The following is a 13,017-nucleotide window of genomic DNA, read 5'->3' as shown; positions in this document are numbered from 1 at the left end:
ACGTACCTCGGTTTTAAAGTCACGGTTCGGTTCATTTTCGGTACAGTAAGGGAAAGAAATGCAAACATTAAACTGCAGGTTGTTTATTACTATAAACTTTTGTTTAATCAGAATCAGAATCAGAATCAGAATGAGCTTTATTGCCAGGTATGTTCACACATACGAGGAATTTGTTTTCGTGACAGAGCTCCGCAGTGCAACATAACAGCGACAGAACAAAAAACACAATAAGGAATAAAAAATACAAAAAAATACAAATAGGTGGGTAAGGATTGACAATATACAAATTGACAATGTATGGCAGGTATATTAAAATGAGCATTTATGTATGTACATGTATATTATGTGGAAAAATTGTAACTGTACGCTAAGTATGTGTGTTTGGATAAATAAGTGTATGTGTATATAAATATAAATATAAGTAGTGTAGTGTGTTCCATGTATGTACATGTATATTATGTGCAAAAGATTTACGTGTACGCTAAGTATGTGTGTTGGATAAAAAGTGTAGTGTATATAAATATAAATAGTGTAGTGTGTCCCACAGTTATTATCAGCTGTTCATAAGATGGATTGCCTGAGGGAAGAAACTGTTCCTGTGTCTGGTCGTTCTGGTGCTCAGTGCTCTGTAGCGTCGACCAGATGGCAACAGTTCAAAGAGGGAGTGTGCTGGATGTGAGGAGTCCAGAGTGATTTTAACAGCCCTTTTGCTCACTCTGGATAAGTACAGTTCTTGAATAGATGGGAGGGTTGTACCGATAATTCGCTCAGCAGTCCGGACTACCCTCTGTAGTCTTCTGAGGTCCGATTTCACTTCACTTCACTTCACTTCACTTCACTTCATTTAGAAGCTGAGCTGAACCAGACAGTTACTGAAGTGCAGAGGATGGATTCGATGATTGTGGAGTAGAACTGTTTCAGCAGATCCTGTGGCAGGTTAAACTTCCTCAGCTGGCGAAGGAAGTACAACCTCTGCTGGGCCTTTTTCACAATGGAGTCAATGTGAATGTCCCACTTCAGGTCCTGAGAGATAGTGGTGCCCAGGAACCTGAATGACTCCACTGCAGTCACAGTGCTGTTCATGATGGTGAGTGGGGGGAGTGCAGGGGGGTTTCTCCTGAAGTCCACGATCATCTCCACTGTTTTGAGCGTGTTAAGCTCCAGGTTGTTGAGACTGCACCAGACAGCCAGCTCTTTAACCTCCTGTCTGTAAGCAGACTCGTCACCGTCCTGAATGAGGCCGATGAGTGTGGTGTCATCTGCAAACTTCAGGAGCTTGACAGAGGGGTCCTTAGATGTGCAGTCATTAGTGTACAGGAAGAAGAGCAGTGGGGAGAGAACACAGCCCTGGGGAGCTCCGGTGCTGATTGTACGGGTGCTGGATGTGTATTTTCCCAGCCTCACTAGCTGCTGCCTGTCTGTCAGGAAGCTGTTGATCCACTGACAGACGGAGGTGGGCACGGAGAGCTGAGTTAGTTTGGGCAGGAGGAGGTTTGGGATGATCGTGTTGAAGGCAGAGCTGAAGTCCACAAACAGGATCCTCACATAGGTCCCCGGTCTGTCTAGGTGTTGCAGAACATAATGCAGTCCGATGTTTACTGCATCGTCCACAGACCTGTTTGCTCTGTAGGCAAACTGAAGAGGATCCAGCAAGGGTCCAGTGATGTCCTTCAGGTGGGCCAGCACCAGTTTTTCAAATGACTTCATGACTACAGACGTTAGAGCCACAGGCCTGTAGTCATTTAGTCCTGTAATTTTGGATTTCTTTGGGATGGGGATGATGGTGGAGCGTTTGAAGCATGAAGGGACTTCGCACAGCTCCAGCGATCTGTTGAAGATCTTTGTGAAGATGGGGGCCAGCTGGTCAGCACAGGATTTCAGACAGGCTGGTGTAACACAATCTGGGCCTGGTGCTTTTTTCCTTTTCTGCTTCCTGAAGACCTGGCGCACCGCATCCTCGCTGATCTGTATTGCAGGTGTGGGGGAGAGGGGGGATGCAGGAGTTGTGAATGGTGAGAGCGCTTGATTGGAGAGGTGTTCAGGGTGGGTTGCAGGAGTTGTGAGTGGTGTGAACAGTTGTTTGGAGAGGCATTCAGGGTTGGTTGCAGGAGTTGTGAATGGTGAGAGCGGTTGATTGGAGAGGTGATCAGGATGGGTTGCAGGAGCTGTTAATGGTGTGAACGGTTGTGTGGAGAGGCATTCAGGGTTGGTTGCAGGAGTTGTGAATGGTGAGAGCGGTTGATTGGAGAGGTGATCAGGATGGGTTGCAGGAGCTGTTAATGGTGTGAACGGTTGTTTGGAGAGGCATTCAGGGTTGGTTGCAGGAGTTGTGAATGGTGAGAGCGGTTGATTGGAGAGGTGATCAGGATGGGTTGCAGGAGCTGTTAATGGTGTGAACGGTTGTGTTGAGAGGCATTCAGGGTTGGTTGCAGGAGTTGTGAATGGTGAGAGCGGTTGATTGGAGAGGTGATCAGGATGGGTTGCAGGAGCTGTTAATGGTGTGAACGGTTGTTTGGAGAGGCATTCAGGGTTGGTTGCAGGAGTTGTTATTGGTGTGAACGGTTGTGTGGAGAGGTGTTCAGGGCAGGTGATGGGTGTTCTTTCAAACCTGCAGTAAAACTCGTTCAGATCGTCTGCCAGTCGTTGATTTTCCACAGTGCTGGGGGGTGGTGTCTTGTAATTGGTGATCTTCTTTAGGCTTTTCCACACTGATGCGGAGTCGTTCGAAGTGAACTGAGTCCTTATTTTTCCAGAATAATTCCTCTTTGCCACTTTGATCTCCTTTTCCAGTGTGTATTTAGCCTGTTTATACAAGACATTGTCCCCCTTCACGTAAGCATCTTCTTTGGCCTGACGGAGCTGTCTGAGTTTTGCAGTGAACCACGGTTTGTCATTGTTGTAATTTAGTTGAGTCTTGGTAGGAATACACATATCCTCACAGAAACTGATATATGATGTTACGGTCTCTGTGAGTTCGTCCAGATAGATGGCAGCAGCTTCAAAAACACTCCAATCAGTGAGGTCAAAACAAGATTGTAAATCCTGCTCTGCTTCATTAGTCCATCTTTTTACAGTCCTTAATACAGGTTTAGCTGATTTTAGTTTCTGCCTGTAGGTTGGTATAAGATGAACCAGAAGGTGATCAGAACGTCCCAAAGCTGCTCGTGGAACAGAGTGAAATGCATCCTTTATTGTTGTGTAACAGTGATCCAGTATATTACTGTCTCTTGTGGGACAAGTAACATGCTGTCTGTATTTTGGCAGTTCACGGGAGAGATTGGCTTTATTAAAGTCCCCAAGAATGATTAAAACAGAGTCTGGGTGTTGTTGTTCTGTCTCTGTGATCTGATCAGCGAGTTTCTGTAAAGCTGAGCTCACGTGCGCTTGAGGAGGGATGTAAACACTAACCAAAACACTTTCCCCGCCTGCGCGTCCTCTTGAAGCGTGTGATCAGGGCAGCCGCTCCGCCGACAAGAATGTCCAGCAAAACATCAGAATAGTCGAAAACCGGTGAAATATCGGGAGATGTGTGTTGCCGAATATCCAGCAATTCGTCCCTGGTGAAACTGATTGCAGGAATATAACTAAAGACAGGACAAACTAACAAAAACACAAAAACAACTGCAGAGCACGTCACGGAGGCAGCCATCCTGTATCGGCGCCACTCAAATTTAACAATTTGTTTACACTTTTTAAAAAAATACTTTTTAATAAAATATATAGAAAATAAAAAAAGAATAAGGAATAAAATACTGCTGCAAAGTTCTCCACTAAATAAAATACTCTGTCTCAAACCAATATCATATAATAAAATATAAATAAATAACTATGATTACAGTGCAGCATTGCCAATCCCAGCTTGTAGGCCTGCTCATATTTAAAAAAATATATATAATTTTTCCAAAGTGTAAAATGCAGCATCAGCAGTTTCAGTTTTTAGACCTGCTCAGATTTCGTTATTGCGTTTGCCCGATCGGAATTAAGAGCAAAGGTCTGTTTAAATGCCGACGGGAGCTGCGTTTGAATTACAATTGTTTTTTTCCTAGTTGTAGTGAATGTTCACACTCGCCTGATGCCTTTTGAAAACCTTAGGCCGGTGACACACTGGTATATTGCACTTGTCAAACATAGTCTATTTTGCCGTCAATACTGTTGATGGTGTCCTTTATCAGTAGGCTTTATATTTATGCTCAACATGAAGCAGAGGTGGGTAGAGTACCGAAAAACTGTACTCAAGTAAAAGTAAAAGTACTTTATAGAAATATTTACTCAAGTAAAAGTACTAGTCTGAATAGTTACTTGAGTAAGAGTAAAAGAGTATCGGATAAAAAATCTACTCAAGTAGTTAGTTACTAGTTACTTTGGGTCATATATACTGAGCCTATTTTTATTTAGATATATAGATAAAATGTATGTAATGTATGTGTGCGTGTATAAATGTATATATTTCATTAGCCTTTACTCCAATTTATGTAATTTATTATAAAACCCTGTCTGTTTACTTAAGTAACAGATATAGGTGTCATGCCATAACATATTTTTAATACGACTTGACTTTATATTAAATGTGAATTTAACATTGAAAGTTAATGTGATATAAAAATTGCTACTAATCTTTCATTGTTCAGAAAGAGAGCAAATAACATTTACATTATTAAAGATCATTTTCACTGACAGTCTAGATTTCAATCACTCTCAGAAACTCCCATTAAAATCACTGAAACTGTTAACACTGTGAAATCAATATCTTAATTATAGATTCGTACACACATCTGCACTTTGTTGTTTCTGACGAGAGAATTCGCCAGAAAGAGGTATTCAGTCAGCGAGCGAGTGAAGGAAGCATCGGCATTTTAGCGATGACTCATCTGAACACCTCTGATTGGCCAATGCTTTAATAAGCTCAAAAGAATCATGTGTGATTGGTTATAATGCGCAGTGCTGTAAAAACGCATCTATCTCTGGCTCAGCGCCAGCCAGCGATCACAGATCTGAATTTAGCAGCTGATGATATGACTTGCTGAACGTACTCGCACCGGTGTGATTGTATTAAAATTTATAAAATCTTAATCGGCTATTTTTTGTCTTTTGGAAGTTGCATTCAACTTGACTCCCCTCTGTTATAAGCCACACACGTACAACAAACTAATGTCACAGTGGTATCGTGTACTGTAATCGAATGTAGCCCAAGTTATCACCTGTTGAACAGTAGACAGCACACGCAGTGTTCATCTAATAAGGATCTCCATCGCAAGCAAATAATAGCCTTTGCAGATTTGCTTTCAATTCAGTGCAATTCCATAGCCCAGTTTTCAACGCTGCTGATGTTCTTAACGTTACAACTCTGAGTGAACCGCTTCAGACGCTCAGCGCGTGCGGCAGGGAACTGAACGACTCATTCAAACTGATTCATGAACCAATTCACTTGTTTGCCAATTAGTTTGATCAAGCCTTTGAAAAGAATTGACTCAAAAGAATGAATCATTCACGAATGGACATCGCTCATTGTCCAGAAAAAAAGTAGACGGCGCGTTTGGAATAAACTGAAGCATTTATAACATTTATTGCATTAAGATAAAGTAACGAGAGGAGCATCGCCCACAGTAACGAAGTAAAAGTACAGATTTTTCCCAAAAAATTTACTCAAGTAAAAGTACCCATCTTTAAATATACTCCAAAAAGTATTAGTTACCCCAAAAAATTACTCAAGTAAATGTAACAAAGTAAATGTAACTCGTTACTACCCACCTCTGACATGAAGTATAGATATTGTTGTCGTGAAGACATGATCCTGGTCTGTCGGCGGCCTCCCTCTATGTCACCTACAGCCAGTAGAATCAGCTGCAGGGCGGGATTTGTGCTGAACGTGGATACTTCCGCCACTTAACCACATCAACTCTGGGGACCCACCGGTGGGTCCAATATTGCATATGCCTAATTCTCAAAAAATCAAAATAACAGCTCAAGTGGTTAATATGTTCGTTTGGAAACACGGAAATGTACCTTCCGCGCACAAAATATTGCATTCTGTCATTCGGTACACACGTGCACCGTCCCGAAAGCCCTGTACCGAAACGGTCCGGTACGAATACAGTACCGTTACACCCCTAAAATATATATATATATATATATATATATATATATATATATATAGTGTGTGTGTGTATGTGTATATATATATATATATAATGTATGTATGTATGTATGTATTTATAGTCCAAACAAAACTGTGTGACAATTTCGATGATTTACTCAAGCAGTTTTCTTGAATGGACCAGTCATCAGATGAGATGTGTTATATAATAAGAGCACCTATTATTGATCTAGGACATAAAGAGGTTATATACAGTAAATCTAACAAAACTATCTAAACCCAAGCTCTGCTGAAAGCCACTTCATCTAAGGCTCATACTGAAGGCTGTAATTACCAGCCTGCTGCTCTTTGTGGCTGAGTGCCGCCCAGTTTGCTGTCTCAGGACAAGGGCGGAGTGAAAGGAAGGATGCATCGGAGGTGGGCAGGACAGGATGGGGGCTTTGAAAAGAGAAAAAGGCTCGCTGGTGACTCACAGACGCAAAGGAAATGATGTCACTCCCGCTCTGCGCATGCAACCACTTGTAAGCATGTAGTATTTCGGCGGTTGCTAAGTAATGGTGACAAAGTGCTGATTCACGCAGACGGACGGCGAGAACATAGACAGAGGCTGGATGATGATCGCTCTGTTTTCTGCAGCTAGGGGGCAGCATATTTCTGAACCCTCTCTGCAGGTTTTCTACAGCTGCTGTGTTTGATCTGCATTTGATGGGACTCCTCACTGATACTCACATGCACTGCTCTGATGTTTTATGTCAACAAAGTAAAAACATCAGTGTCATGTTCTTCCTTGTGATTGTTTTGTAGCTCATTTTTGTCATTTTTTGCATTCTGGTTGGCTGCTAGGTAAAAACTCATCACAAAAGTCCTAAATACATTTGGCATCCGTTTGTTTGTTTTGCTCAAGGGTCAGATCTTGTCGCTCGTGTGTGAACAGAAAAATGAATTTTTTTTTTTTGGTTGGTGTCTGATTTGTCCCACTTAATTTGATTTATAATTGACATTTATTTTTTAGTCTGATATGTACACTACAATTAAAAATTTTGGGGTTAGTAAGATTTTTATTCAGCAGAGATGCATTAAATTGATCAAAAGAGACATTTAGAATGTTACAAAAGATCTCGGTTTCAAATAAATGCTGTTCTTTTGAAATTTCTATTCATCAAAGAATCCTGAAGATACAATGTATCACAGTTTCCACAAATATATGAAGCAGCACGACTTTTTAACATTGATAATAATCAGAAATATTTCTTGAGCATTAAATCAGCATATTTTCATGATTTCTGAAGATCATGTGACACTGAAGACTGGAGGAATGATGCTGAAAATACAGCTGCGCATCATAGAAATAAATTATATTTTAACAGATATTCACATAGAAAACAGTTATTTTAAATAGTAATAATATTTCTCAATTTTACTGTATTTTTTTCAAATTATGTTTAAAAGACTTTCTCAAAACAAAAAAGATCTTACTGACCCCGAGAATTTTAATGGTAGCATATCTGATGAACGTCTAAACGCTCCTTTCTCATTCTCCACTCAATGCAGGATTTTCTCATCGTTTCTGTTGAACCTCTCTTTTATTGTTAGCATGCTCTTCTGATGTAACATGACTCCTGTGTGCAGGTGGTGGGGAGCATGGACGCTCATCCCAGCAGGTACTGCGCTACAGTTCGAGTTCAGCGACCCAGACAGGAGATCATTGAAGACCTGTCCTACATGGTGCGAGAGTTACTCATCCAGTTCTACAAGTCCACCCGCTTCAAACCCACCAGAATCATCTTCTACAGGGACGGCGTGCCAGAAGGACAGTTACCACAAGTAAGGCCTTTTATGATTCATTCAATGGCATTCATTTGATCAAATATATAGGAAAATTCTGAAATATTATTACGGTTTAAAATAACTCTTTTCTATTTGAGTATATTGTAAACTGTAATTTATTTCTGTGATGCGCAGTTGTATTTTCAGCATCATTCCTCCAGTCTTCAGTGTCATTCTGATATGCTGATCAAGAAACATTTCTGATTTATTAGCTATGTTGAAATGTAGTGCTGCTTAATTTTTTTATGGAAACCGTGATGCATTTTATTTTCAGGATTCGTCGATGAATAGAAAGTTCAAAAGAGCAGTGTTTGTTTTTGTTTTTTAATAGAAATCTTTTTTAGCATTATAAATGTCCTTGTGTAGATCCTGCACTACGAGCTGTTGGCCATCAGAGACGCCTGCATCAAGCTGGAGAAAGACTACCAGCCGGGCATCACCTACGTTGTAGTGCAGAAACGCCACCACACACGCCTCTTCTGCGCTGACAAATCTGAAAGAGTGAGTTTCCAGAAAACAGCTATTCCTAGAAGTAGAGTTCTTTAACTAGCCTGTCATTGATATACTATCATAGTTTTTGTTAATATATTGAATTAGATTTTTTATTTTTTTATTTTAGTTAAATTTAGTTTCATTTTTTATATATCTGTATCATTTTCCTTAAGTTTTGGCTTTAATTTAAGATGAGAAAATGAAAATGTTTTTATTGTTTTAGTTTATTTAGTTCAGAATTATTTTAGTACTTTAGCTTAACAAAATGAGAAATGTTACGTTAATAGCTTAAACGATACATTTAATATAAATTAAAATGTAAAAATTTATCAAATTAGTAACTTAAACATAAAATAATGGCAAATTAATTCAATAGCTGAAATAAATGTATAATTCAACTACCGGTAGCTGTATTTTTTCACGTTTTACTTTATTACAGTTAATGTTTATTTTATTTCAAGTCATAAAAATGTTTTTGTGGTTTTAGTTTATTTAATTGTAGTTATTTTAGCACTTTAATTTTAAAAGAAAATGAGAAATGTTGCCTTGTAAGCTTATTGAAAAAAAATACAGTTAACATTTATTAGCTTATTTAATTTTAGTTATTTTAGTACTTCAATTTTAAATGAAAATGAGAAATGTTGCCTTGGCAGCTAGCTGAAATAAAATATTTGTTTTCTTTTTTTTAATGTCAGGTAATGTTTATTAGCTAATTTAATTTCAGTTATTTTAGTACTTAAACTGAAAAAAAAAGAGAAATATTGTCTTGGCAACTAGCTAAATTAAAATAAATAAATATTTTTTTTTATTAGTTAAGCACAGTCAGTTTTTTTTCACCAAGTAAAAAAAAAATACACACACACACACACACACACACAGTTTTAATATAAGTTTGCAGTCTTCATTCTGATTCCTGTGGTTTTGCTCAGATCGGGAAGAGCGGGAACATCCCAGCAGGAACTACGGTGGACACCAGCATCACGCATCCGTTTGAGTTTGATTTCTACCTGTGCAGTCATGCAGGTATTCAGGTGAGCACACGACTCGCCGCAGTCATTCATTCATGACCGTGTGTCTGTGACTGTGGTGTGACGTTCTGTGCTCCTCGTCTCAGGGCACCAGCCGACCCTCGCACTACTACGTCCTGTGGGACGACAACCACTTCACAGCAGACGAGCTGCAGATCCTCACCTACCAGCTGTGCCACACATATGTGCGCTGCACCCGCTCCGTCTCCATCCCAGCGCCTGCGTACTACGCCCGACTCGTGGCTTTCCGTGCACGATACCATCTGGTGGATAAAGAGCACGACAGGTGAGGCCAAGATCAAATCTTAAACTGCATCAGCCATTAAACTTAAAACAGTAGCTCTGGTCCAAAACCCAGTGAGCTGCCTTGCTGCCTACATAGAAAACTACATCCTTAAGGCTGTTCCTTTCCACTGACCTGCTTTACCATATCTGCTAAATCAGGGGTTCCCAACCTTTATTTATTTTTTTTGTTAGTCAGATAAAATATTTACCTGAAGTATCCTCTAAAATTTTTGATTAATACTTCAATAATTTAACGGTACTGTTGCATGTTCATGCTTCTTTGATTTGGGTTGACGGTCACATGACATGAACGTGAACAGATAAATTATTCAGATTATTATTAGTAGTAGTATTTTGGATTTTAAATTATGCAGATGCATGAGAATAAACAAATCGAAACAAAAAAACAATAATAAGCAAGGAATGAATATTACAAATATTTTTAAAATGTGCTAAAAACAAATAAGAAGAAAAGAGAAGAATTCATAAATACGTCTAAAATGCTGTTTAGGTTTTAGAACAGAGCTTTTGTCTCATTGCCAGAAACAATATCCGTCTTTTCTGCTTCATATTTATTTGATCAAAAATATAATAAAATTGCTAAATATTTTTACAATTTCAAATAACTGTTTTCTATTCGAATATGATCTAAAATATTATTTATTCCTGTGATGTGCATCTGTATTTTCATCATGATTACTCCAATCTTCAGTGTCACATGATTTACAGAAATCATTCTAACATGCTGCTCAAAAAAAGTTTGATTATTATCAATGTTGAAAACGCCTGTGCTGCTTCATATTTTCGGTGAAGCTATATTACGCATTTGATTTTCCAGATTCTTTAATGAATAGAAAGTTCAAATGAACAGCATTTATATTTGAAAGATTGGAAACTTTTGTAACCTCATAAGTGACTAAACTGCCAGCTTTGGTGCTCTAATGCATGTAAGATCAGTTTTTAGCTCCTCTTTTATCTGGTTTCTGTGTTTGTAGCGGGGAGGGCAGTCACGTCTCTGGACAGAGCAACGGTCGAGATCCTCAGGCGCTGGCCAAAGCTGTGCAGATTCACCACGACACACTGAGGACCATGTACTTTGCCTGAGCAGATCTTTACCACACGCTGGACCATCACACATCCCTCGAAACAGTTCACAGGGTGCTACCAGTCCTACAGAACCCAACACGGAGGCTCAGACTTTGTGTTTTGTTGAATCCGGTTGACCTATGCTCTTTTTTATTATTTAATTGTGTATTATTGTATACTACCTTCACACTCCCTCATGTACGGATGTATGCAATACGGAGGTAAGGAACGCAGACGAAGCTGTAGTTTTGTACGCCACCACAAAGCTGCCTCTTCACATGACGCCAGACTTCAAAGGAACTGTTGTTACTTCCTCGTTATTTTTCTTGTTGTGTTGAATTTTCGTTTGAAATGTTTATTTTTGTGAATGACTTGGTACATTAGCACTTCGTTGTAGTTGAAAGACACCACGGGCCCTGCGTTTACATGTCGCAGGTGGAGATCGACTGTAGCGTAAGACGCAGAAGCAGGTGTCTCTGATCAATTTTAGAATCGGCGTTAGTGGTCATATTAGCATAACGATAGATGGACCACTGAGTGCTCACTGCGTTTGCACTCTCACATCAGCAAGCATAACACCGAAACCAGCATTATGCACCAGCCAAATTCCATGCAACTGCTGAAAAGAGCCCTCATCTGTAAAACATGTGTTTTACTGCACTTGAAAAGGATGATTTTTTTTTTTACTTCCAATGCACATAAATCTTTCTGAACTCACAGGAATAGTTCACCCAATAAAAAAATTCACCCTTGTGTCATTGCAAACCCTGGATTTTTTTTCTTCCGTGAAACAGAACGAGCTGTTTTCAGTGCAACACTAGGTAGAGGGTGATTTTTACTGTAAAGCGCCATATAAATGTATAAAACTAGCCTGCATGACTTACATATTATAGCCCAGTCTTTCTGAAATCATATTTTAGATTTGTGTAAGAAAAAGACACAAATTTAAGTTATTGTTCACTATTTTTTTACTTTTAGCTTTTTGTTTTTTAAATGCGTCTGTAAAAGATATTTGAGAGCTGCAATGAAGGAGACGATAATCAGTTAATAATAATATAATTTTAGGTCTGTTCCTTACATAAATGTATTATGAATACAGAAGACTTGGATTATTTACATGGCAGTATAAATTACCATCCAACTTTGTTGTACAGAAAACAGAATATATATATATATATATATATATATATATCAAGTTACATTTTGATAAATCATGACAATGTATTTCTTTGGAATAACATGCACTTATTAATGCATGCTTCATAAGGTTTTGATTGTTCTTGTTGTTTCTTCATTAACATTTTTGGGTGAACTTTTCCTTTAAATCCTTTTCTTCAACTTGCCTCTGTAAACAAAGCAAAACAAGGTCACTGAGGCAAGTCATGTTTAGCTGTTGGTAACACTGCCACATTGCCTTCCCAACAAGCACATTAACACTTGCCAGTATCATTGGTGCAGTGAGCATGTGGGCATGCCGGAAAACACCTTTTCCGCAAGTTAAGGGAGCATTATGTCATGTAATCATGTCATATGGTGAATGAATGAAATGCATGTTTAAACTGAGTTGGTGTTGTAACCGGAGCCTCTTGGTAATCACATTAAGACTTAGCCCGTAATAACATTCGATGCCATACTTTCTCACCCATTTGCCTTAAAAGGAAAATCTGTCATTACAAATCCGGATTAATTTTTTTTTTCCACAGCTGCATACAAAAAACACTTCATAGGAAGATTAAATAATGACTTGAATTTTCATTTACTGGTGAACTCTTCCTTTTACTGCACAGTGGCAGAGAGTCTCCACAAGGTGGCGTGGTTGAAAGACTCGCCCCATGGAGCCCAAAACGCTTTGGTGAAATTCAAAGGGATTTTAAGATGTAACATGTTTTATTTTAACTCGTGTTTATGAAATGTATACAAAGACATGCCTTTATATATTATGTTTTACCAACCCCACGAGGTGATTTTTATTGATGCCCGCTGTACAGTATTGATCCGGTCTGTCCTGGACTAAATATTCTGATGCAGTACTTGACTCTCAGAAGTCACAGCACCTTGTTAATGATGAAGAAGATGGAGAGTGAACTTCACCCGACCTCAACGTTTAAGCAATATTAAGCCACTGATAAAGAACAGTTCATATCGTAGCACTTCCCAATAGATTCAATGAATGAACACATAAGCAAGTCATTTTGGCTATGTATG

At 39.0% G+C, this 13,017-nt stretch overlaps 1 protein-coding gene across 2 annotated transcripts in view; it reads left to right on the top strand.

The window, feature by feature from the left end:
- Positions 1-12,196, top strand: part of LOC132103433 (protein argonaute-1) — a 35,304-nt gene extending 23,108 nt beyond the window's left edge. For both annotated transcript variants that reach the window (XM_059508535.1, XM_059508536.1), the window contains 5 exons: positions 7,724-7,918; positions 8,288-8,422; positions 9,343-9,444; positions 9,528-9,727; positions 10,722-12,196. In XM_059508535.1, coding sequence (XP_059364518.1) covers positions 7,724-7,918; positions 8,288-8,422; positions 9,343-9,444; positions 9,528-9,727; positions 10,722-10,830 — 741 coding nt within the window. In that variant the 3' untranslated portion in view covers positions 10,831-12,196. The remainder of the gene's footprint in view (positions 1-7,723; positions 7,919-8,287; positions 8,423-9,342; positions 9,445-9,527; positions 9,728-10,721) is intronic.
- The last annotated feature ends 821 nt before the right edge of the window (positions 12,197-13,017 follow it).

This window comes from Carassius carassius, chromosome 24 (genome assembly GCF_963082965.1).
Source record: "Carassius carassius chromosome 24, fCarCar2.1, whole genome shotgun sequence".
NCBI classification, from domain to species: Eukaryota; Metazoa; Chordata; class Actinopteri; order Cypriniformes; family Cyprinidae; genus Carassius; species Carassius carassius.
This window is presented reverse-complemented; position numbering and strand designations above follow the sequence as displayed.